Source organism: Sinohyriopsis cumingii, chromosome 17 (assembly GCF_028554795.1).
Source record: "Sinohyriopsis cumingii isolate HCF-2022 chromosome 17, ASM2855479v2, whole genome shotgun sequence".
NCBI classification, from domain to species: domain Eukaryota; kingdom Metazoa; phylum Mollusca; class Bivalvia; order Unionida; family Unionidae; genus Sinohyriopsis; species Sinohyriopsis cumingii.
In genome coordinates this window covers 10,460,454-10,484,200 of record NC_142977.1, presented here as the reverse complement: position 1 = coordinate 10,484,200, position 23,747 = coordinate 10,460,454, and the positions used below count along the sequence as shown (strand labels likewise).

Genomic DNA, 23,747 nt, shown 5'->3' with positions numbered 1-23,747 from the left:
CTCTGCCATTTTCTTCTGGTACACGCTGAATGGTTGACATTGTTTACCACAAAGATATGTCGTTTATATTTGCCTGTCGAACCACCATAGGGTGACACCGCATATACGATACAATGTTACGTGTGACGTCACATTGTGAAACGGTCGTTGTTGTGGGATTTCTAATATCATGCCGCCTTCCCTGTACATGTTTTTACTTTCATTCAAATTGTTAAATATTACATGCCTAAACATTCAGGACATTTATCATCAAGTATAGTTGTATTTTTTACTTATCAGCCCTCTGAGATATATTGTCAAGTAATTAACGCAACAGAAGGTATTCGGGTAGCCGCATCTTTTATGAAATGCTCAGTATCGTTGTTTGCAACGTCATCCGTGAGACAGTTTGGAGAATCTCTCTGTGTACAATGGCACTTCAGTTATAAACGATGGAGGTAAACCAACGCTGGAGAGAACCCCCAATACCAAGTAGTGGAAAAATCAAAACGACGGATTATAAAATGGTATTGTTTGCGACATATGTTCGAACCTCTGGCCTAAGGTACAGCCAGCGCAATTGCTATATTTCCACCGCCTGATAATGCAGTTCCCATTAAGGCATGATTTATTCTACGAAATTGATAATTAGACGATTTAGCATTTACAGTATTTTAGTATTTACACAGTATTTTAGTATTTACAGTATTTACAGTATTTTAGTATTTACAGTATTGTTGGTTACTTATTCTACTTTTTTAATCTTTTATTTTAGGTACGGCTTGACCAACATTTGTCATTTTCTAATTTTAGGTGATCCATTCTTCTCTTGTACATACTACTTGTAAGTGATTCATACGTGTCATATACATACTACTTGTAAGTGATTCATACTTGTCATATACATACTAAGTGTAGGCATTCATACTTGTCATATGCATACTAATTGTAAGTGATTCATACTTGTCATATACATACTAATTGTAAGTGATTCATACTTGTCATATACATACTACTTGTAAGTAATTCATACTTGTCATGTACATACTACTTGTAAGTGATTCATATTTGTCATATAAATACTAATTGTAGACATCCATACTTGTCATATACATACTAATTGTAAGTGATTCATACTTGTCATATACATACTAATTGTAAGTGATTCATACTTGTCATATACATACTACTTGTAAGTGATTCATCTTGTCATATACATACTACTTGTAAGTAATTCATACTTGTCATATACATACTAAGTGTAGGCATTCATACTTGTCATATGCATACTAATTGTAAGTGATTCATACTTGTCATATACATACTAATTGTAAGTGATTCATACTTGTCATATACATACTAATTGTAAGTGATTCATACTTGTCATATACATACTAATTGTAAGTGATTCATACTTGTCATATACATACTAATTGTAGACATCCATACTTGTCATATACATACTACTTGTAGACATCCATGCTTGTCATATGCATACTAATTGTAAGTGATTCAGACTTGTAATACACATACTACTTGTAGGTGTTCATACATATTGTCACGTTGTGTGGAGAAAAAAAATTCATGCAATTCCTGCTTCATGTTTATAAATGTCTTCTGATAGAATTTGTAATTGAATGTACTGCAGGTAATGTCAATACGTGTTATATAATATTACGACTTTAGACTGATTATGAAACAAAGAAATTACCTGACCCTGCTATGCCATTACGTTACGGTCAAATTCGCGGTAACTTCAAAGAGAATCTTGCCACGGTGGTGAGAAACTCTGCTTGTTTTGCAATCAGGAGTGATGTCACCGGTCGGCTTAGGCATAGAGACCGGAAACCCCACAGTATATATTAGCGTTACTGCCCCAGACAGTTGTCAAAGAGACCACCGGTATCCAATCAGAACTAAGATAGTCAAATTTTGGGCGGGTTTCTCACGCAGCCAGAATTACATTCATTGTGAAAGCTTTAGTGCACGTTTGGACGTGGAGAAAGTTGGGAGACACTACGCTGCATTATGAGAACAAACTAGGCACTCTTAAAAGAGCGGAAAAATGAGTTAAAGGAACTTCGGACGAGATTTGGAACAAAGGCTTCTGAGAAAGCTTTCCGGGTGGGATTGTGAGCCACCCGAAGATTACAGAGAGAAGGAGACGAGGAGGGCAGGGAGAACAGAAACAAGAGTACCGGAAGTACCGACAAGGAAGGCCGGGAAAACGGGAACAAGGGTATCGGGTATACCGACAAGGAGGGCCGGGAGAACGGAAACAAGTGTACCGGAACTACGGACAAAGGAATTCAAGGTAGAAGTTACAGACGAGTAACATAAAAGGGACATGGGAAGAAAACACTCTCACCTTTAATTTCGCGTAATGAAATAACTAGCAATTTTAATAGGTCTTGTATTGGTTTGAAGCAATTGCATCGAAAAATTGACCTGTACTTGTTGAATACCGAGATATTATTTATTAAATTATTATATCATTCACCTTATTAATTTTATATTTTATACACCTAGACCGTCGGCTTTACTGACTTGGGGCTTGGAGCTATGTAACCATTTGTCCGTCCTTCTCTGGGGTTAGTAATAGTTCCGTAGGGGGCACATGACACATATCCTATACATACTAATTGTAGGCGTCCATACTTGTCCTATAAATATTATATGTAAGCGTCCATACTTGTCCTGTACATACTAATAGTATGCGTCCATACTTGTCCTGTACATGCTAATAGTATGCGTCATTGCTTGTCCTGTATATGCTAATAGTATGCGTCCATACTTGTCATGTACATGCTAATAGTATGCGTCTATACTTGTCATGTACATGCTAATAGTATGCGTCTATACTTGTCATGTACATGCTAATAGTATGCGTCCATACTTGTCCTGTACATGCTAATAGTATGCGTCTATACTTGTCATGTACATTCTAATAGTATGCGTCCATACTTGTCCTGTATGCTAATAGTATGCGTCATTACTTGTCCTGTACATGCTAATAGTATGCGTCCATACTTGTCCTGTACATGCTAATAGTATCCGTCCATACTTGTCCTGTACATGCTAATAGTATGCGTCCATACTTGTCCTGTACATGCTAATAGTATGCGTCCATACTTGTCCTGTACATACTAATAGTATGCGTCTATGCTTGTCATGTACATGCTAATAGTATGCGTCCATACTTGTCCTGCACATGCTAATAGTATGCGTCCATACTTGTCCTGTACATACTAATAGTATGAGTCTATACTTGTCCTGTACATGCTAATAGTATGCGTTCTATACTTGTCCTGTACATACTAATAGTATGCGTCCATACTTGTCCTGTACATGCCAATAGTATGCGTCCATACTTGTCGTGTACACAGTGGCGTCACTCGGGTTGGTGTCACCCAGTGCGGTAGCTCATGGTGTCACCCTCATGGTCCTCCTTCCGTAGCAGACCATACAGAATCCTTAGTAATGTCATTTTGGTGTCACCCCCTCTGACTGTGTCACCCGGTGCAGTCCGCATCACCCCCCCCCCCCATCCACCTAGAGACGCCACTGCTGTGCCTGCTAGTCATGTATTTAACTATGATCGGTTATCCGCTTATGAAATCCGACTAGACCGAGCAGTGTGTGCTCTGTAAAATTTGCAATTTTTCATTTTGGTGTCACCCCTCTGAGATGGTGTCACCCGGTGCGGTCCGCACCCCCCGCTCCCCCCTAGCGACGCCACTGCGTGTACATACTAATAGTATGCGTCCATACTTGTCCTGTACATGCTAATAAGCTAATAGTATGCGTCTATACTTGTCCTGTACATGCTAATAGTATGCGTCCATACTTGTCATGTACATGCTAATAGTATGCGTCTATACTTGTCCTGAACATACTAGCTGTAGGCATCCATACGTCTCATATACATAATATTTGTAGGTATCCATACTTCTCATATGGATGTTACTTGTATGCGTTCATACGTATATATACATAATATTTTTATGCGTCCATACTTGTCACATACATGTTACTTGTTGCACTCCATACTTGTTATATACATACTATGTTTAGCAGTTCATACTTGTTATATACATACTATTTTAGCAGTTCATACTTCTCATATACATACTATGTTTAGCAGTTCATACTTGTTATATACATACTATTTTTAGCAGCTCATATTTGTCATATGCATACTATTTTTAGCAGTTCATACTTGTCATATACATACTATTTTTAGCAGTTCATATTTGTCATATGCATACTATTTTTAGCAGTTCATACTTTCATATGCATACTATTTTAGCAGTTCAAGTTTGTCACACGCACACACTACTAGTAGGAGTCCATACTTGTAATATACATACTATTTGTAGGTTTTCATACATATCCTATACATATTAATTTATGGCGTCTATACTTGTCATGTACATACTATTTGTAGCAGTCCATACTTGTCATAATACTATGTTTAGCAGTCCATACTTGTCATATAATACTACTTGTAGGCGTCTATAGTTGTCATATACATACTACTTGTAGCAGTCCATACTTGTCATATACATACTACTTGTAGTAGTCCATACTTGTCATATAATACTACTTGTAGGCGTCTATAGTTGTCATATACATACTACTTGTAGCAGTCTATACTTGTCATATACATACTACTTGTAGTAGTCCATACTTGTCATTTACATACTACTTGTAGGCGTTCATACTTATCATACACGTACTTTTTGTAGGTATTCATACTTGTCCTATACATACTAATTTATGGCGTCTATACTTGTCATATACATACTGCTTGTAGCGGTCCATACTTGTCATTTGCACACTATTCAGTGCAGTCTATACTTGTCATATAATACTACTTATAGCATTCGATAATTGTCATATACATACTTCTGTAGCTGAAAATACTTGTCATATAAATACTATTTGTAGCAGTTCATACTTGTCACATACATACTTATTTGTCGCAGTTTAAGCTTGTCACACACATGCTACTTGGAGGAGTCCATACTTTAATATACATACTATTTGTGGGTTTCCATAATTGTTCTATACATACTAGAGGTGGCCATTCATACGAATCATATACATACTACTTTTAGGCGTCCATATTTGTCATATACCTTCTATTTGTAGCAGTTCATCCTTGTCATATACGTGCTACTTGTAGGCGTCCATACTTATCATACAAGTACTATTTGTAGGTATCCATACTTGTCCTACACATACTAATTTATATGGCTTTTATACTAGTCATATACATGCTATTTGTAGATATCTATACTTGTCATGTACATACTAATTTGAGGCATCTATACTTGGCGTATACATACTACTTGTAGACGTCGATACTTGTCATATGCATACCACTTGTAGCAGTTCATGCGTGTCATATGCATACTACTTGTAGCAGTTCATACGTGTCATATGCATACTACTTGTAGCAGTTCATACGTGTCATATACATACTACTTGTAGCAGTCCATACTTGTCATATATATGATATTTGTAGCATTCCATACTTGTCATATATATGATATTTGTAGCATTCCATACTTGTCATATACATACTACTTGTAGCACTCCATACTTGTCATTTACATACTATTTGTAGCATTCCATACTTGTCATATACATACTACTTGTAGCAGTCTGTACTTGTCATATACATACTATTTGTTGCAGTTCATACTGTCATATACATAATATTTGTAGCAGTTCATACTGTCATATAGATAATATTTGTAGCAGTCCTTACTTGTCATATATATACTACTTGTAGCAGTCCATACTTGTCATATATATACTACTTGTAGCAGTCCATAATTGTTATATACATACTATTTGTAGCATTCCATACTTGTCATATGCATACTATTTGTAGCAGTTCATACTGTCATATAGATACTATTTGTAGCAGTTCATACTGTCACATCTATACTGCTTGTAGCAGTCCATACTTGTCATATACATACTATTTGTAGCAGTTCATACTGTCATATAGATACTATTTGTAGCAGTCCATACTGTCATATACATACTAAGAGTAGCACTCCATACTTGTCATATAGATACTATTTGTAGCAGTCCATACTGTCATATAGATACTATTTGTAGCAATCCATACTGTCATGTACATACTATTTGTAGCATTCCATACTTGTCATATACATACTACTTGTAGCAGTCCATACTTGTCATATATATACTATTTGTAGCAGTCCATACTTGTCATATAGATACTATTTTAGCAGTCCATATTGTCATATACATAGTATTTGTAGCAGTCCATACGTGTCATATGCATACTATTTGTAGCAATCCATACTGTCATATACATGCTATTTGTAGCAGTCCATACTTTTCATATAGATGCTATTTGTAGCAGTTCATACTGTCATATACATACTATTTGTAGCAGTCCATACTTTTCATATAGATGCTATTTGTAGCAGTTCATACTTGTCATATATATACTACTTGTAGCAGTCCATACTGTCATATACATACTATTTGTAGCAGTTCATTCTATCATATAAATACTATTTGTAGCAGTTCATACTGTCATATATATACTATTTGTAGCAGTTCATACTGTCATATATATAGTATTTGTAGCAGTTCATACTGTCATATACATACTATTTGTAGCAGTTCATACTTGTCATATAGATACTATTTGTAGCAGTCCATACTTGTCATACACATACTATTTGTAGCAGTCCATACTTGTCATATACATGCTACTTGTAGCAGTCCATACTTGTCATATACATACTATTTGTAGCAGTTCATGCTGTCATATAAATACTATTTGTAGCAGTCCTTACTGTCATATGCATACTATTTGTAGCAGTTCTTACTGTCATATACATACTATTTGTAGCAGTTCATACTGTCATGTACATACTATTTGTAGCAGTTCATAATGTCATATAGATACTATTTGTAGCAGTCCATACTGTCATATAGATACTATTTGTAGCAGCTCATACTGTCATATACATACTATTTGTAGTAGTTCATGCTGTCATATAGATACTATTTGTAGCAGTTCATACTGTCATATAGATACTATTTGTCGCAGTCAATACTGTCATATATATAGTATTTGTAGCAGTTCATACTGTCATATAGATAATATTTGTAGCAGTCCATATTTGTCATAGACATACTACTTGCAGGCTATTCTCCTTGTATTGATAAAAGGTATTTCAATGAATTAATTACAAAATTGAACACAGTACTGTCATAATGGCTTTCACATCTATTTATCTATTTCCACACTGACCTTCTTACCAAAAACAAAATGTCAAATATAAAACTAAATATCAAAAACAGGAAATGTGAAATATTTTCATCATCAGTGCCATTTGAATAACTACTTTATTGCTTGTAAGTGGCTAATCTGCAACATTATTGTTTATGAAAAGAACGAAAATCTAGATGTAATCGAGAAGTGAAAACCGTTCCAATCTCGACATGATATGGTAATAGATTTATCTGGCGTTGAGAAGCTCTAAAAACTGTATTAGTACTAAATATAATGTTAGTAGAGAAAATCAAGGATTGGCTTCAAGTTTAGAATTTTTGGAAAATATGCGAATTTGTACATGCTTGTTCCGCTTAATGAATTGTTTTTGCTAAGTGTTTGCTTTGTATTTTCAAGTATCAATTGTCCCGTAGACGAAAACTTATTTGTAGTAAAAGTCATACAGGTCATGTTTGCGTTCAAGGTATGAAACTTATAAACAAAAGTATGATTGACATATATGGATCTATCACCACGGATGATCAATGGTTCGAATTTAAGCAAATATAAACATTTTTTCATCTATCACCAAGAGTATGGGATATGCATACAACTATCTGCAAGGTATCATTCTGTCACTTGGAATAGCAAATTAAAAACTTTGTACAAAAATATGAATAATGGTTCATCAATATGTAGCATATACAGTTTTGATTTTCACTTGTTTAGCAATACTGAAATAGTGATATCGCATATTGATGAAAAAAATCGATTATCTGTATGTCATTGTGTCCATTTGACGATCACAACGTAGATCAGCTCAGGGTCGTAGAAAGCGATTACGGGCCCTGGGGTAAGAAACACCCGGGCCTCTCATAGTTCTTGTTCTTTTATAAAATTGAAAAGTGTTGTTCGGCCCGGGCCCCCTCTCGTCGAATTGATCAGGAGTCACCATGCATGATCGGCTCCTCCCAGCCTGCAGAATGATCCCTCTTCATTCCCTGCAGATCCGTTGGTCCCGAAGCTTTGGTCCTTCACTGCGAGTAGACCACTACCGCCCTCAAAGCCAGCGTTACTATCGACATCAGCAGCTACACGAAACCCCACAGTTTAACGACACTAACATCCAAATAACAAGCTAACGATATGATGACTAAGCTGTGTAGTACAAGAGACACTGTTTAGTGCCTACTAATGCAATAATGAACGTTACGCATGCGCGCACGTAAATGATTTCATGTGAACTACTATACAGAGGTTATTATTATACAAGAATCTGTCTGACAACAATAATCTGTTTTTTATTAGAACTATAACATTACTCATTCTTTAATCATATAAATGAATTCAGTTTTGTTCAATTATAAAAATTGACAATTGGAAACAGACTACAGTTTATCTGATGGCACGGTGTTATAAATATGTCTAACTATCTGTAAAAGTTAGAAGAGATTCTTGCACGTCATATATATTTAACAATTCTATCACATAAAACTGATAGCAATGATAGAATGAATTTTTAAATTTCACATACCTCTACAGCTGAAGACCGATCCTGTAGAGTGGATAGCTTTCTGATAAAAGTCGTTATGTTGTGATAATAGTTAGACTTTTCTATACGTATCATAGTTAGGGTCAAATTCGCGACGAGATGGCTTAAATTAATCAGGGTTCTCACTGCGGGCACTTCTCGTCGAGCAATGGGTGAACCCAATTCAGAATTGTGAAATAGTTAAAGGCTAAAAGAAACAACCGTCCGGTAAGCGGTAAACTAAACAAGAGTACATTTTCGTTCATATATCATGCATTGACATAAAAGCATAAAAAAATGTTTCTAGCGAACAGGATTAACATTAATGTGACGTTCTGGCGTCAAAGAGGACTGAACATAAGTAACTCACAATGGCATCTGTTTATATTGGGGTGATGGGAACATGGGTAAAGGAAAAAAACAAAACAATGCGAAACATATACATAATTTTATTCGCCAACACACAAGATTTAATTACCAATAATCACACCAACGTACCAACACCTACACCAACTCACACAAATAGTAGGCTGTACAAGAAAGGATATGAAATAGAGTTTAAACCCCTTACAAAGAAAAACTAAAGTTGCTTCTGTAACTTCCCATCATCCCCTTATGAACACAATTAATACGCCCTAATCACTAAAACCCTAGCTGTGAAGTTTAATGAGAGACTAAGAGTAATAACATGCACACTATACATAAAAACGTACTTATATCACATAAAAACGTACTTATATCACATAAAAACGTACTTATATCACATAAAAACGTACTTATATCACACAAAAACGTACTTATATCGCAAAAGTTATTGCGAATAATTATTGCATTTATTCGTAATAGTATTGCGTTTATTCGCAATCTATTGCGAATATTCGCAATAAGTATTGTGTTTATTCGCAATAGTATTGCGTTTATTCGCAATCTATTGCGAATATTCGCAATAAGTATTGCGTTTATTCGCAATCTATTGCGAATATTCGCAATAAGTATTGCGTTTATTCGCAATATATTTTTTTATACAGACATGATTTGGCACTAATGGGCTTCCGTACCTTTTCGTTTCAGATTCACTTTAAAAGGCGGCTTGCCTTTCTCTATTCCTTTTAGAATCAGTTTGTAGGCCAATTGCAAAATGTTTGTTACTAGACTGAGTTTGTTGGATGTATCACAACACTACTTTTGGAGCACTCCCAAACAATAATCAAATTACGAGTGATTTCGTTGACTGAATTAAGTGGTGTCGCCTATTAATTCTAAACAGAATATCTGAACGTCATTTAAACCTAACATCTTGACTATTTCAAAGAATGGGTTATGTCAGGTAGCTTTTTTAACATATAATTTCTTCTTTCCAAACTGTAGTTAGATTGGAAGAATAGTGAAATCTATTATAAACGGCGGCATTGGAACTTTAAAGCTTCTTTCAACATATCCAAATTCACCATTTCACTGGAACAACATGTAAAGGTGAGTGCTTACATTTTGCATTCGGTATAAAGTTGTTTTTTCTCTTGTTGGTTCTAGCAAAACTCATAATAGTGCCTTAGGGGTGTTCGTATGCACATGCTCTTAAACGTTCGTCCTCGATTCGAGGGTGATAGCACACAGGAAAATCGATATACGAGCAACTTTTGGTGATAACGTAAAGGACGCGGTCTCGTCATACTTCCAGGACGAAATGAAAGCGAGCATTGGTTGTCACGTTAAGAGCAATGATAACGTTGCCAAACTCTTCGAAAAGATCACATTTCTCTGACCTCTTCGTAATTCGTTAAGGTCTTCATGTATGAGTACCCTGTGTTTACTAGGTTTGCCTTTATTGTCAATGAGCTAAAGGTACTGAATTGGATCCACCACGTATTCGGTTTTTGGACGTTGGGTGAATTTTCTCCACAACCAAATTAAAAACTGAACACAATAATAGGACTGATTATGCTTCAAATGTTAAGGCAAGAATGAATTATCCCAATGTAAACATGATTACAGTCCCCTCTGTTTAACCTAGGTCGCCGTTACCTTTTTCTGAAAATACTCAGCTAAATTACATTCTGGAAGTTCATAAGGTCAGAATCAAGACTGTATCTTTGACTCAAATTGAAGTAAACATGTTTACTATTAATAATTATATGAATATTTAATCCATTCTCACAGAGAAATATTAAGTATGTAGTATGTTGTTTACAAAGTAAATGTCACTGGTCTGGTACACTATTAATTTGGTTTTGGACAAAGTGCATATGTACATAACATACTGTAATAAAGAAAAGCCAATCAACAATACAAGTTAAATATAAATAACACGGTCAGAAACAGGAGATTTCAGAATGACATGACTGATGGATTTTTGTTGTTGTGGGGTTTAACGCCATTTTTCAGCACACGATAGGCTATACATGGCCGCCAGTATTAATGGTGGAGGAAGAACTGGGGAAAACCCCGGAAAGAACCACCGGCCCACGAGTAGCTACTGGAAGCTTTCTCGGATACCCACATAGGCTGAAACCGAAACTCGAACCCACGCAGACAGAGGTGAGATGGCTGTGATCCGTAACGGAGAGCGCTTTAGACCACTCGGCCACTCGGGACCCCCACGAGTGATGGACAGTCTCGTGCGATCTTGATCTTCATCTTTGCACTATGGTTTCAATCCGTCTAACGTAGACACTATTAAGATAGTAACGAATGCTTTGTCTGCCGTAACTTGATCTTTAAACACCATAAATTTGACCCTGAAAGTGTAAGCAACCGTTCTAAATTTGATGGAAGTCACTTTGTTGGTAGCTTAACTGCGAAAACAATCAGGGAACGAATTTTATTTTCATCCAGTTTTGACAATCTAGATTTTGTGATGTGGATCGTATTGGATAGGGACCATTCGTGTTCTTTTTAAAACCGCTAGGGTTAACTATTACCAGCAATTCTTGAAGAGTGTTGGGCGACACATTACATCGCTTGGCTTCTGCTTTCCTGTTCGAAAGATGCATGATGATTCAAGTTTGATTGTAATAAGCTTACCTCCTTGTTACTATATAAAGAGCTCATCAACCGAACAGAATGATCGCGTTGAATTTCAATCTGTGAATATGAAAGTGTCACAAAAGATCCTACTTCAAATCAACGATTTGCAGAGAGCTATTCGAAAACGAACATCTAACAAGACACATTTCTACTTATCTCTAGGTAACAAGTAAAGATACCTAATACGCCTGTCGGGCGATAAGATAATGGGCGACATAATATCAAAAAAGGAACCGCCTATCATTGCCATGGAAAATATATTAGTTTTCAGACTATTGCACGAAAAAAAGCAAATACAGAACATTCAAAAACGAGAAGAAGAAAAAGAAGAAATAGAAGAATAAGAAAGAGAAATAAACCATTCAAGTGAAGACATTCATAAAAGCAAGACAAGAAAACAAGAAACTGAAGCAGAAGAAGAAAGAGAAATAATCCATTCAAGTGAAGACATTCATAAAAGTAAGACAAGAAAACAAGAAACTGGAGCAGAAGAACCTAATGCAGTAAAGAAATACAAAATAAAATGACCAAAATTAAATTGACTTTATGATGTGCTTTGAACTTTCATCGTTATTTTTATTCAAAAGCATATTCCAAAAACGTAAACATATCTATGCTTGATTTGGTTTTTGTATTGTACCAAAAAGATAAAACGGAGACACCCAGTTTATCATGGAATGATTCGTTTGAGCTGTGTCTCGTTTCTGGGAATTTAACTGGGTGGCAATGAACTGGACCTTTTTATTTTTGAAACAAAATTAAAATTATGAATTGTTCAACATCAACTACACCTGTCTTAAGTTCATATACTACTTTTACTGTGGTTGTGGTTACCGCTGCTGATGTTGTCTTGCTAGTGGAGGGTTTAGGTGGAAGTGTTGTTCTCGTTCTCTTAAATTATTCATTTCTCTGAGGTGTTTTAGCTCCGTCAAAAATGTCTTACAGCAAACTAACAATTTTGTTTTCACTTCATTCATTATGTTCTCTGTTAAAAGTATTCTTCTCCTCTTGTTTCTTTTTCTTTTCCGCTCGATGATTTTTATGATTTTTAAACAACTTGCAGATCTTTTAAACGTCGTATAAAAGTATATAATTCTTCCTTTTGTGGCAATTCTGGGAAAGAAGGAGATGTGTGGTTTCGGTAACAATTTATGCGAAGATACGAAATCGCACAAATCCGAACCCAGATTCAAGTTCATTCTTACCTAAAATAATATTTGCTACAGCAGCAGATGAACTATCACTCCGAGTATAAGAAGAGTCCACTGCAGATGTACCCAAACACATGTTCATTTCAGCCATGTTATAATGTACTTGCATTGTTCCACACTGGTGAATCGTAGAAACGCTCATGCGTACATAAATCAAAGTTACGTTACACTTCTGCTATATTCTGACTGATAGACAGAAAACATACCCAGACTGAATTTTCCAAACGCATTCTGATTAGCGAAACCCCGGAATTAGTTTCGATCTGCCCCTAGACTATATATACAGGTGTTTGTCCAACTGAGCCACCTTTTCTCAAGACAAAAAAAACATTAAGATGTGAACGAACAGGAAGTCATCGCACATTTCCTTTTCCCAGTGTACTCTTCAATCCCGACTACCTCGTGTATATGAAACCATCATGGGCCATCACCAATAGCATAGATACAGCTATCTGGAAGAGATGTGTGAACAGTCAAGCACGCGGGTATCTGAAGAGTGTACACTGAAACACATGGGTGTCTGAAGAGTGTACACTGAAACACATGGGTGTCTGAAGAGAATATTGGTCTTGGTATTGGCAATGCGGAAAAGTGGGAGATTAGTGAAGCGGTGTCGTATGTGTTAGCCATCTTTGGTTAACATCCCCAACGTCACTTTTAAGTGCCATTTAATTCTCTTAGAAAAGAGATACTACTCAAAAACTGCCAGTATGTGTTTTATCTTTGTCTTTCACAACTAACACTTAACACCAGAAGCATGTGCGAGTACTCTTACCCGTGTGTGTGTGTGTGTGTGTGTGTGTGTGTGTGTGTGTGTGTGTGTGTGAGCACGTGATAGTATATAAGTATGTTTGTGTGCATAGTGTTTGTATATTAATACCCTTTTCTCTTCTTTCACTTCACAACTAGGGTTATAGGGATTATATTGGTGTCAGGGGCTGCTAGTTTTCCTTATAAGGTTTTAACTTCCATTTCATCCCCATTCTTGTGCATCCTACCCTTTTTGTAAATCTAGGTGTTGGTTAGTAGGATTGATTATTTGTAAGTATATATGGTTTGTTAGTGTTTAAAATGGTTAATTGTTTCGTATTATCTTATTACTTTGAATTTATATTCCCTTCATCCCCTTCAAGTGCAAACAAGGCACTATGAGGTCATAATGTTCATTTCCCAATGATCCCGATGAGTCACATTAATGTTATTCCTATGAAATTTTAAATATAATCTTTCTCCTTGACCTCACAGTGACATACTTGTGCTCATGTTTGGTCCTTTTTAACATTATGATCTCCATTGATATCCAAATGCTGCATATTTTACTACTGGTTTAAAATAAGAGATACTTTTAAAAAAATAATTATTTTTTAATTAAAAAAAGGTGTATTTGTGTGTGTGTATGTGAGTGTGATTTGGATTTTTAACGTAGCTTTAATCATTTTCAGTCATATCGCTACAATGTCTGCAGCGTGGCAGTTTTTAGTGATGTCTAGCACTGGTGCATTATGCTGCAGACATGTAGCATCATGTCCCACCCAGTCACATTATCCTGACACCAGGCCGACCAGTCCTAACACTAACCTCTTCATGCTGAGCGCCATTTTTACAAGTCTTTGGTATGACTCGCCGGTGGTTCGAACCCGCGACCTACCGCATTCAAAGCGGACGCTCTAACCGCAAGACCACCGGAGCGGTCAAAAAAATAGATTGTGTGTATATTTGGCCATCTTCTTCATTCCGTGTTTATTTGAGTACCACTTTGGACTTTCTGTTTAATGTTGCAAGTACAGCACTCGGCAACCACACAATATTTGTATCATGTGTTATTAAGGCATGTACATGAGCATGATAATTAACTAATGAATTAGAACTGAATTGTGCGGATATACGACTACTACTACTACTGCTACATGTGTGCATACCTAAATAAATGAGAGATTTCTCCCACCAATGGATGTTTCATTGTATATGTGGTTGTTCTGAAGATGTGCATCAATCAAGTATTAGGGTAGATTCGCAAAACTGCGAGATATATTTTGTTATATTTCAGCGTCGATACGACCTAGTAGCACATACATGTAACAGGATACCTTACCCTACAGGTACCGGTCTACCGGTCCACCAGGGGTTTCTCCTTTTATATTTTTTTAAATTTTTGTATGGTTAAGCATATTCCCTAGTAAGCTTGTTATTTCATGCTATTTTAAATATTTTCTTTTCATGTTTTTCCAAAATAGTTGTATTCGTCACAACTTGATTTCGCCTTGATTCATATATATGGCACGTGTCACGTGGTCGAACAGGATGTTGTATAAGAGAGTCGGGTCGAATCCAATTTTAGGGACAAATTTTGGATTGATACAAGGAGATGAAAACTGTATTTTTTCAATTAGTCATTTGTTAGCGTATGTCACTGTTTTCATCCATGCATTCCTTTATTATCCTGCACAGCTCTTCGTTCGAGTAGTTGCTGTCTGTTGGAAAATTAGGTCATTTCTCTTGTCCATTAAATGTTTTTTGGTTTTTTTGAGTCCGTGTGTTACTTACCCTCTCTGATGCATTTTTTAACCGGGTGTTAACATTCCACTCAAACTCTCCCTTTGAATAGATCAGTAGTAATAAAGACAGTACATTTTAGACTTCAGTGTCATTCGATCCCATTTTGATCAACCAGCCCTCTAATTTTATAATTTTATTACGGGGTGTGGCTATAGTGTACGCTTATTCATCTGAATTGACAGGTTTTAGATGACAGCTTATGTACGCCTCCCCCAACCCCAAAAACCCACCAAAAAACATACACATAGCTAATTGGACTTCTTTACGGTGCTTTGAGACTGAGGGTTTTTTTTCAGTTTTTTTTTAGAGCCGATATATTTTATTTTATTTTATTTTATCTCAAAATAATTTATTGTATGTTTTTAACAAATAATGTAAGGGATACAATATGATGTTATTTTGCTATACACGAGTGCAAGCTATTTTTTTCAGCTATCTGAGAGCCATCTTTTTTCTCCAGGTCCCTTACTCTGAAAATTAAATTGTGGATCGTTAATATAATTGCTGTAAACCGTGGTATGAATCGAGACATGTTCGGAAATACCGCGGTGCAAAATTTTTTGTGGTACCCAGCTACACACTTAATCCATATAGCTGAAAAGTATCCGTTTGCATTGTTATGCTTGTCGACTATTGCAAACTAATTAATGTAAACATACTTTGTCCTCATATTTAAGTTGCCCATGGCTATCCGAGTGGTCTAAAGGACCCCCGGGAGGTCGGTTTTCTGATCACTCACACCATCTCACGATGTTCACAAGAGTTTGAGTCTCGGTTCGACTAACGAGGGTATGTAAGAAGGCGTGTCAGTAGCTTCCCGCGGGTCGGAGATTCTTCTTCCTCCTCCGGTATAAAGACCTACTAGCTTGCCATGTAGTAATGAATACCTGGTTATACCCCACAAACAAAACCATTGTTTTCATATTTTCCTGGCTTGGGAAATGTTAAGACAGTTTCTTGCGGCACAGTTTTATGCCATATACTCGAAAAGCAAAGGTCGTGTGCTGCTTTAAACCACTTGCTACTTTTTAATGTTGGAACTCAAGTGTGCCTATAAATTTCCTGAAAAGCGCGTCAATATTTCTAAACATGCAAAAAGTATATTTTGAGTGGATGTGTGTGTGTGTGTGTGCGATTTGGATTTTTAACGTAGCTAAAACAGTTTTTCAGTTATATCGCTACGATGTCTGCAGCTTAACAGTTTATAGTGATGTCTAGCACTGGGGCATCATGGCGCAGACATGTAGCATGATGTCCCACCTAGTCGCATTATCCTGACACCAGGCCGACCAGTCCTAACATTAGCCTCTTAATGCTAAGCGCCAAGCGAAGCAGCTGTTAGTACTATTTTTGTAAGTCTTTGGTATAACTCGGCCTTGGATCAAACCCATGACATCTCGCATCCGAGGCGGACGCTCTAACCACTAGGCCACTGGAGCGGTTTGATTGGATGCAGATAACATTGTAAATTTCGTTAAGTTAAAATTAAAATTTCTAAATTATAACATTAAACTATCGTGAGGTGGGTTATTACGAACTTGCAAAATCTTACATCGATGCAGACATGTATGCCTACTCGGCCCTATAGGCAGACGAATCTACAGATATGCACACAGGGATACATACATGCCTGCAACAGGCACATCTACATGCATACTTGCTGGCGGAAATGCAGGTAGACAGTGAGACAGACACACGTGTAGACAGATGAAAATACATATACAGGCAGACAGGCAGAGTAAGCTGACTTTTGGTTGGGTTACAAAATCTAGATCTAATGTAACACTTGGTTGGCACAATATACTAAGCTTGTGTATTTGATACTCTACTAGTATCAATAGTTCAGTCCTATGGTAGTGTGTATTTGCGGCAGTTAGTATTCTAGAACTGTCACAAATACTGCTAAAACAAGGTATATTTCCTGCTTATAGCTGGGTTTTCTATTCCACTTACTTTTGGGATACCTTTTCGGTTACTGCACTAGCTACGGATACTTATACGCAGATGTGCAGTACTACACGTGCGCCCTTCAGGTATAATTATAATCTTAAAAGAAATCTATATGGCTATAGTTTTGACTATTGTGTATGTCACGTGATCTCTTTATTTACCTGTTTGCGGTACTATTTAAAAGACTTTTGTCAGGTTCGCACAACTGCCCACTTTGTATTACTTATGACAAGTGAAAGGACTTAGCGCTAAAAATTATAGAAAAGCGTGTTTTGACAACAGTGGTTTGTCTGTGTAGATATGGTCTGTAGGGCTTGTCGGCACACGATCGATCTGACGTAGATATTTAACTACGGTAGCCGCATTAGACGGGTAGCTTGACTAGCACAGCACCGGACGCAGAGCGCTACATTTAATACCCTGTTGTTGTATGAACCAAAAAACTGTGAAGATGAATATTTTCAGAACGATTTTATTTGTATTATTCATAGTCGCAGTGTCAGCTTCGATATCTGACAAACTATTGCAGATTCCGCTGTTCGAAGTCGGAGAAATTTGGGTTACTGCAGTAACCAAGGTTCATGCAAGACTTTGGAACTATGTGATATCTCTTTTGGACGTGACATCATTGTATTTTTACATATTTCTGGGTGTGTTTGGAATTCTTGGATTCTTTGGAAAAAAGCTGTTATTCGACCCATTAGATCGAGTTCGACTGCTTGGAGATATCGGATATCAAGCAGACGGAAAATGGGATATGAAAGAAATTGCAAACTCGGTGCGGAAAAGAAGGCTAGTTGGTGAAATTCCACCAGTGTACCCAAATGGCTGGTTTGGTTTAACAGAATCCTTCAGGATTAAGAAAGGAGAGAGCAAGAGCATATCGGTATTAGGTAAATTGTATATCCATTTCTCTGTCTGCCTCTTTTCTCTTTTTCTGGCGTTGATATCGTTTCCTCTCCTTGTTTTAAAATATGCCGATCGTTTTCTTGTAAATAATTTTAGGCATGATCATTTTACCTTTTGAGATGATTGAGATTTTTTCCGGCCGGATATTTTCTTTTATTATTTATAAATTGAAATCTTTTTTTGTCTCAACAATAAATAAGATGGGAAATAGTACAGATCGAGGGAGAACATATTATGGGAACAAACTTTTTAAAAAAGTTACGACCCCTTCTCGATAGATTGCCCCCAGTTGCATCTCTGTGTGTGTGTGTGTGTGTGTGTGTGTAACATAATGCAACGTTGAAGAATAGCACGTAAACGTTGGGAAGATAAACCATTCCAAATTAATGTAAACATGATATACTGAAAATAAATTGCCTGAAAATAAATTGCCGATGAAAAATATGTCCAACTTGTAGAAAATTCTTTTGTATGCCATTCCATGCATAGATGAGAAATAACACCGACGGTTATTGATGTTCAAAAATTTAATGGCAGTGTTTACATAATTTCTTGCTTCGTGTATTAATTTGCTTTTCTAGAGCGAATTTTTCAAAGGGACATAAAGAGGCGATGCTTAGCTATCAAAACATTCGACCACCTCATTGGCCAATCAGTTGCCTTTTCCCCTTGACAATCAGGAGAACAACTTGACTTTAAAATGAAGTAGTGCCTTGTCATGAAATCACGATAAAAATGTGTTTGGTTTGTCAGTAAAGATAGATAACACGTACAAGAAATTTTAAACATCACAGAAAATGAACATAGCTTTTAAGCTTTTTTGTATTTTGAGAAGTTTAGGTGAGACCGAACTTTTTGTGTGTGAACTAGATGAAGAAACTTGATGATAATGTACCTCCCGGGAAAATCTAAGACTTTCTGAGGAAATGCGGTTTATAAATTGTACCGTTTTGATCTTATCTTTTACAGTATTTGAAATCTTTAGCTTTCAGCTGTTATCATAAGTATGTTAATTTGGAATACTTTATATGTCTCGAGTTTACAGGTAACCTTTTCGTTTGTTTTGTCGATTATATATGTTTACATTTTTGAACTTTATTTTAATCGACACCAGATTGCCAATATTATACTGACGCACCGTTAAATTCTTGTCTTGTGTAGAACTGTCTCCGCTCCGGTGACCTAGTGGTTATAGCGTCCGCTTCAGATGCGGGAGGTCGCGGGTTCGAACCCCGGCTGAGTCATAACCAGACTTTTTAAAAAATGATACTAACAGGTGCCTCGCTAGGCTCTCAGCATTAAGAGGTTAGTGTTAGGATTGGTCGGCCTGGTGTCAGGATAATATGACTGGGTGGAACATGATGTTGTGTGTATGGAGCATGTCCGAAGCATGAGTGGCCTAGTGGTCTAAAGCGCTCACTGTGAGAAAGCTTGCTAGTAGCTTCCCGTAGTCGGTGGTTCATCCCGTGTTTTCTCCAGGGTTCTTCTTTCACCAGTTATACTGGCCGCCATGTACAATCTATCTTATGCTGAAAAATGGCGTTAAACCCTACAACAACAGCAACGACAACATTTGTTCCCCATCCGTCGCTTAGGCAGTTGTTACAACTGTTTGGTTATATTCCCCATCCGCCGGTTAGACTGGTATTACGTCTGTTCGGCTATGCTCCCCATCCTTCAGTTACGCTGGTATTAGATCTGTTTGATTTTGTTCCCCATCCAACGGTTAGGCTGGTGTTACACCTGTTTGATTATGTAACTCACCGATACCGTGCGTGTTAGGGACATCTAGTAATGGGGTTGTTGTAAGGCTAGTGCAATTAATATTAAATTATTGCAACGATACGCCCAAAACCATATTGCGATATATTGCTATATCAGGCTGGTATTAGATCTGTTTGGTTTTGTTCCCCATCCAACGGTTAGGCTGGTGTTACACCTGTTTGATTATGTAACTCACCTATACCGTGCAAGTTAGGGACGTCTAGTAATGGAGTTGTTGTAAGGCTAGTGCAATTAATATTAAATTAGTGCAACGATGCGTCCAAAACCATATTGCGATATATTGCTATATAACAAACACATATTGCAACACGTATCTCGATACAGTAACACTTAATTAAAACAAAAACAAATCACATTTACTTCTTGAAAAATACATGTCCACTTGCTGTTTCCTTGTAAGACTTCAGATGGTAGTCAGTTGAACATATACACCAACATACAAATGAAACAAGTCTACAAACACCTGAAGGCAGTCAAATTATCAGCAAATACGAATCTCACTGCCATTTCCAGTTTGTCTTTGTTTTAATTTAAACTTAACAGAAGCATTGTTTCAAATGTCTCAACACATCTGAACTATCTTATTATTTTTGTTAGCAAGACGTTAAAAAAGTCACCGAGTATTCTTGCGGAAAATTAAGTTATCGACAATGTCTGAAATCAAAGCAGCCGTCTTTGCAGTAATAATGTCTCTTGCTGTAATAAAGACTCTCTCCGACGGCACGGAAGTTGCAGGAATGCATGGCCTTTTCCAGGCTACTTGTGCCAGGAGTGGAATCTTGTAATGCTGAGCTTTCCACTCTTTCAGATCCTCATCGAACATTATTGGGGATTCGTTTCTTAGCAAGTCAAGCTAATGTTTCACTTTTTAAAGTGTGGATTGATTACTGTTCATTTAGTGTCATTTGGAAGAGGTCATAAACATCTGAGGCAAAGTGATGGTTATAAAAAAAAAATGTAACTGGAAAAAATATCCCCTGGTATTGACATGCCCCCTCCCCTATTAAACTTTGCCCGAATACCGAATAATGGTACTGTTCACTGCGTTTTACATTCTCTCGCATTGTTGTGGTAAGCTTATATCGACAAGAAAAAGTAAAATATGGTTCTTTAATTAAACTGAAGAAGAAAAAAAATGTGAGGGATACATATATTTGTAAAATGAAAGCAACACTGTGAAGAAATCGCAGTACAGAAAATTATAGTGCGGAATGTATTGCCAGAACAGCAGACCGGAAAATACCGGTATATCGTTGCACCGCTCCGGTGGCCTAGTGGTTAGAGTGGCCGCCTCGGATGCGGGAGGCCATGGGTTCGATCCCCGGCCGAGTCATACCAAAGACTTACAAAAATGGTACTAATAGCTTCCTCGCTTGGAGCTCATCATTAACAGGTTTGTGTTAGGACTAGTCCGCCTGGTGTCAGGATAATGTGACTGTGTGGACATCATGCCAGTCAATATGACTGAAAAATTGTTAAAAGCTACGTCAGAAATCCAAATCGCACACACATCGTTGCACCACTAAGTGTAAACTAGTGTAGCAAAGTGCTTCAAAGTACTGAGCTAAACTGGGTCAGTTTGATGCACAAATAAGTTTCGATTTTTTTTAATATTCTATTTTTTACCATGGGTGTGCGTGCAAAGATCAGCAATGAGAAACAGAGAGGGTCCGCCAAGCGGGAACGTAATTTATTTTTGGCAATACAGCAGCTAATGCTAATAACTTGAGGTAGCCTCGGTGTACTCATTGAAATATGTCAAATGGAAGAAATACCCATTAAACTTTTAGAAAATATTATTTGCTTTATTCTGAATCAGGGGCTCCGGCGTGCCAGGTGGTCTTAAGGGCCCGGGGTGACTGAGTGGCCTAAAGCACTTCCCTGTAAAGATTAATCTCACTAAAATCAGATCTCCACTTTCATACGTGAAGATCGACATCGACCGCTTAAGGGCCACGTTCCTGTAACAGGTTATAACTATAATCGCTAATTTTATCATTAAGTTTTGTATCCTTGCGTTTGAAATACTGAGCAGTATCGTTGAAGATCATCAATGGGGGCCGAACTTTGATTCATTTTTAGAGTTCTGCAAGCTGCATTTCCTTTAGTCGCAAACTTTACTAGCAGGCAAAGTCAAAATAAAACCACAGTATATTTTCATATCAGCTACAATTGTAAAGATGCTTGTATAATATTTGTAAATAAGTTAAGACCTGGTGTGGGATTTTTGTAAGTTTCGGTGGCGCAACAGAAATATTGGTGACACATAAAATAAGAGGTAAATAGGTGTAATGCTGTACAGTGTGTGTGTGTGTGTGCGCGCACGTGTGTGTGTGTGTGTGGGGGGGGGTTTCAAGACATCGTTAGTCTTCACGACATTAATTCAGTAGTAGTTTCCCTCCACTGCCGTATGACTCTTTACGTACTGATATTTTTATTATCAATACAGCCAAGGGACTATGTGAAACACTGAAATGCTAGTCTTGGATGTAATTTCTCTAGGCCACCAAACATGTTCTTTTTCTTAACTGGCCTCCATGATAATTCTGTTAACCCGATGTTAGCACCCCACTTAAAGTTCCATTGCCGGTTATATCAATATTGTTGCAAGTAAACTGCAGTTTTGTCAACTTTTCTCATTTTTTTAATCAACAATCCCTGTCGTGTCAGTGTTTTTAATGGCTGTCGGCTGTAGTGTTAGCTTAATCAACCCACTTTAAGTATAGTGTATTTAGATGACAGCTTATAATATGATTGACATGCGTATATCAAATTCATTGCTATAATTATATCTATTACAGGATGTCGGCTATAGTGGAAGCTTGACCATTTCAATCGACAGTTTTTAGATGACAGCGTATGCACACTCCCCCCCCCCCCCAGAAACACACCCACCCACCCACACACACACACACAGACATAAAAACATAAACATATCAAATTAGTATGATATAAGGTACTAACCGTTCAGTTTTCGGGGGACTTGGAGACTGAGCTTCTTTTATTTTCGTTTTTTTTTTTTCTTTCTCGAGCCGATATATTTTCTTTTATCTCAAAATAATTAATTGTATTTTTTTTAAATAATGTAACGGATACAATATGGTGTTATTTTGCTATTCACGAGGGCAAGCTATTTGTTTCGGCTATTTGACAGCCAGCTTTTTCCCCCATGTCCCTGACTCTGAAAATTAAATTGTTGATCGCTAATATAATTGCTTTAAACCGTGGTATTTATCGTGTCATGTTCGGAAATACCGCGGTACAAAATTGTTTGAGGTACCCAGCTGTACTATACACTTAACCCATATACCTGAAAAGTATCCGTTTTGCATTGTTATGCTTGTCGGCTATTGCAAACTAATTAATGTAAACATACTTTGTCCTCATATTTAAGTTGCCCATGGCTATCCGAGTGGTCTAAGGGACCCACGGGAGGTCGGTTTTCTGATCACTCACACCATCTCACGACTGTTCACAAGAGTTTGAGTCTCGGTTCGACTAACGAGGGTATGTAAGAAGGCGTGTCAGTAGC

At 37.1% G+C, this 23,747-nt stretch overlaps 1 protein-coding gene across 1 annotated transcript in view; it reads left to right on the top strand.

Moving 5' to 3' along the window:
* Nucleotides 1–17,832: 17,832 nt before the first annotated feature.
* Nucleotides 17,833–23,747, top strand: part of LOC149777735 (cholesterol 7-desaturase nvd-like) — an 88,547-nt gene continuing 82,632 nt past the window's right edge. Inside the window, exon 1 of the mRNA XM_089938780.1 lies at nt 17,833–18,414. Coding sequence (XP_089794906.1) covers nt 17,952–18,414 — 463 coding nt within the window. The 5' untranslated portion in view covers nt 17,833–17,951. The remainder of the gene's footprint in view (nt 18,415–23,747) is intronic.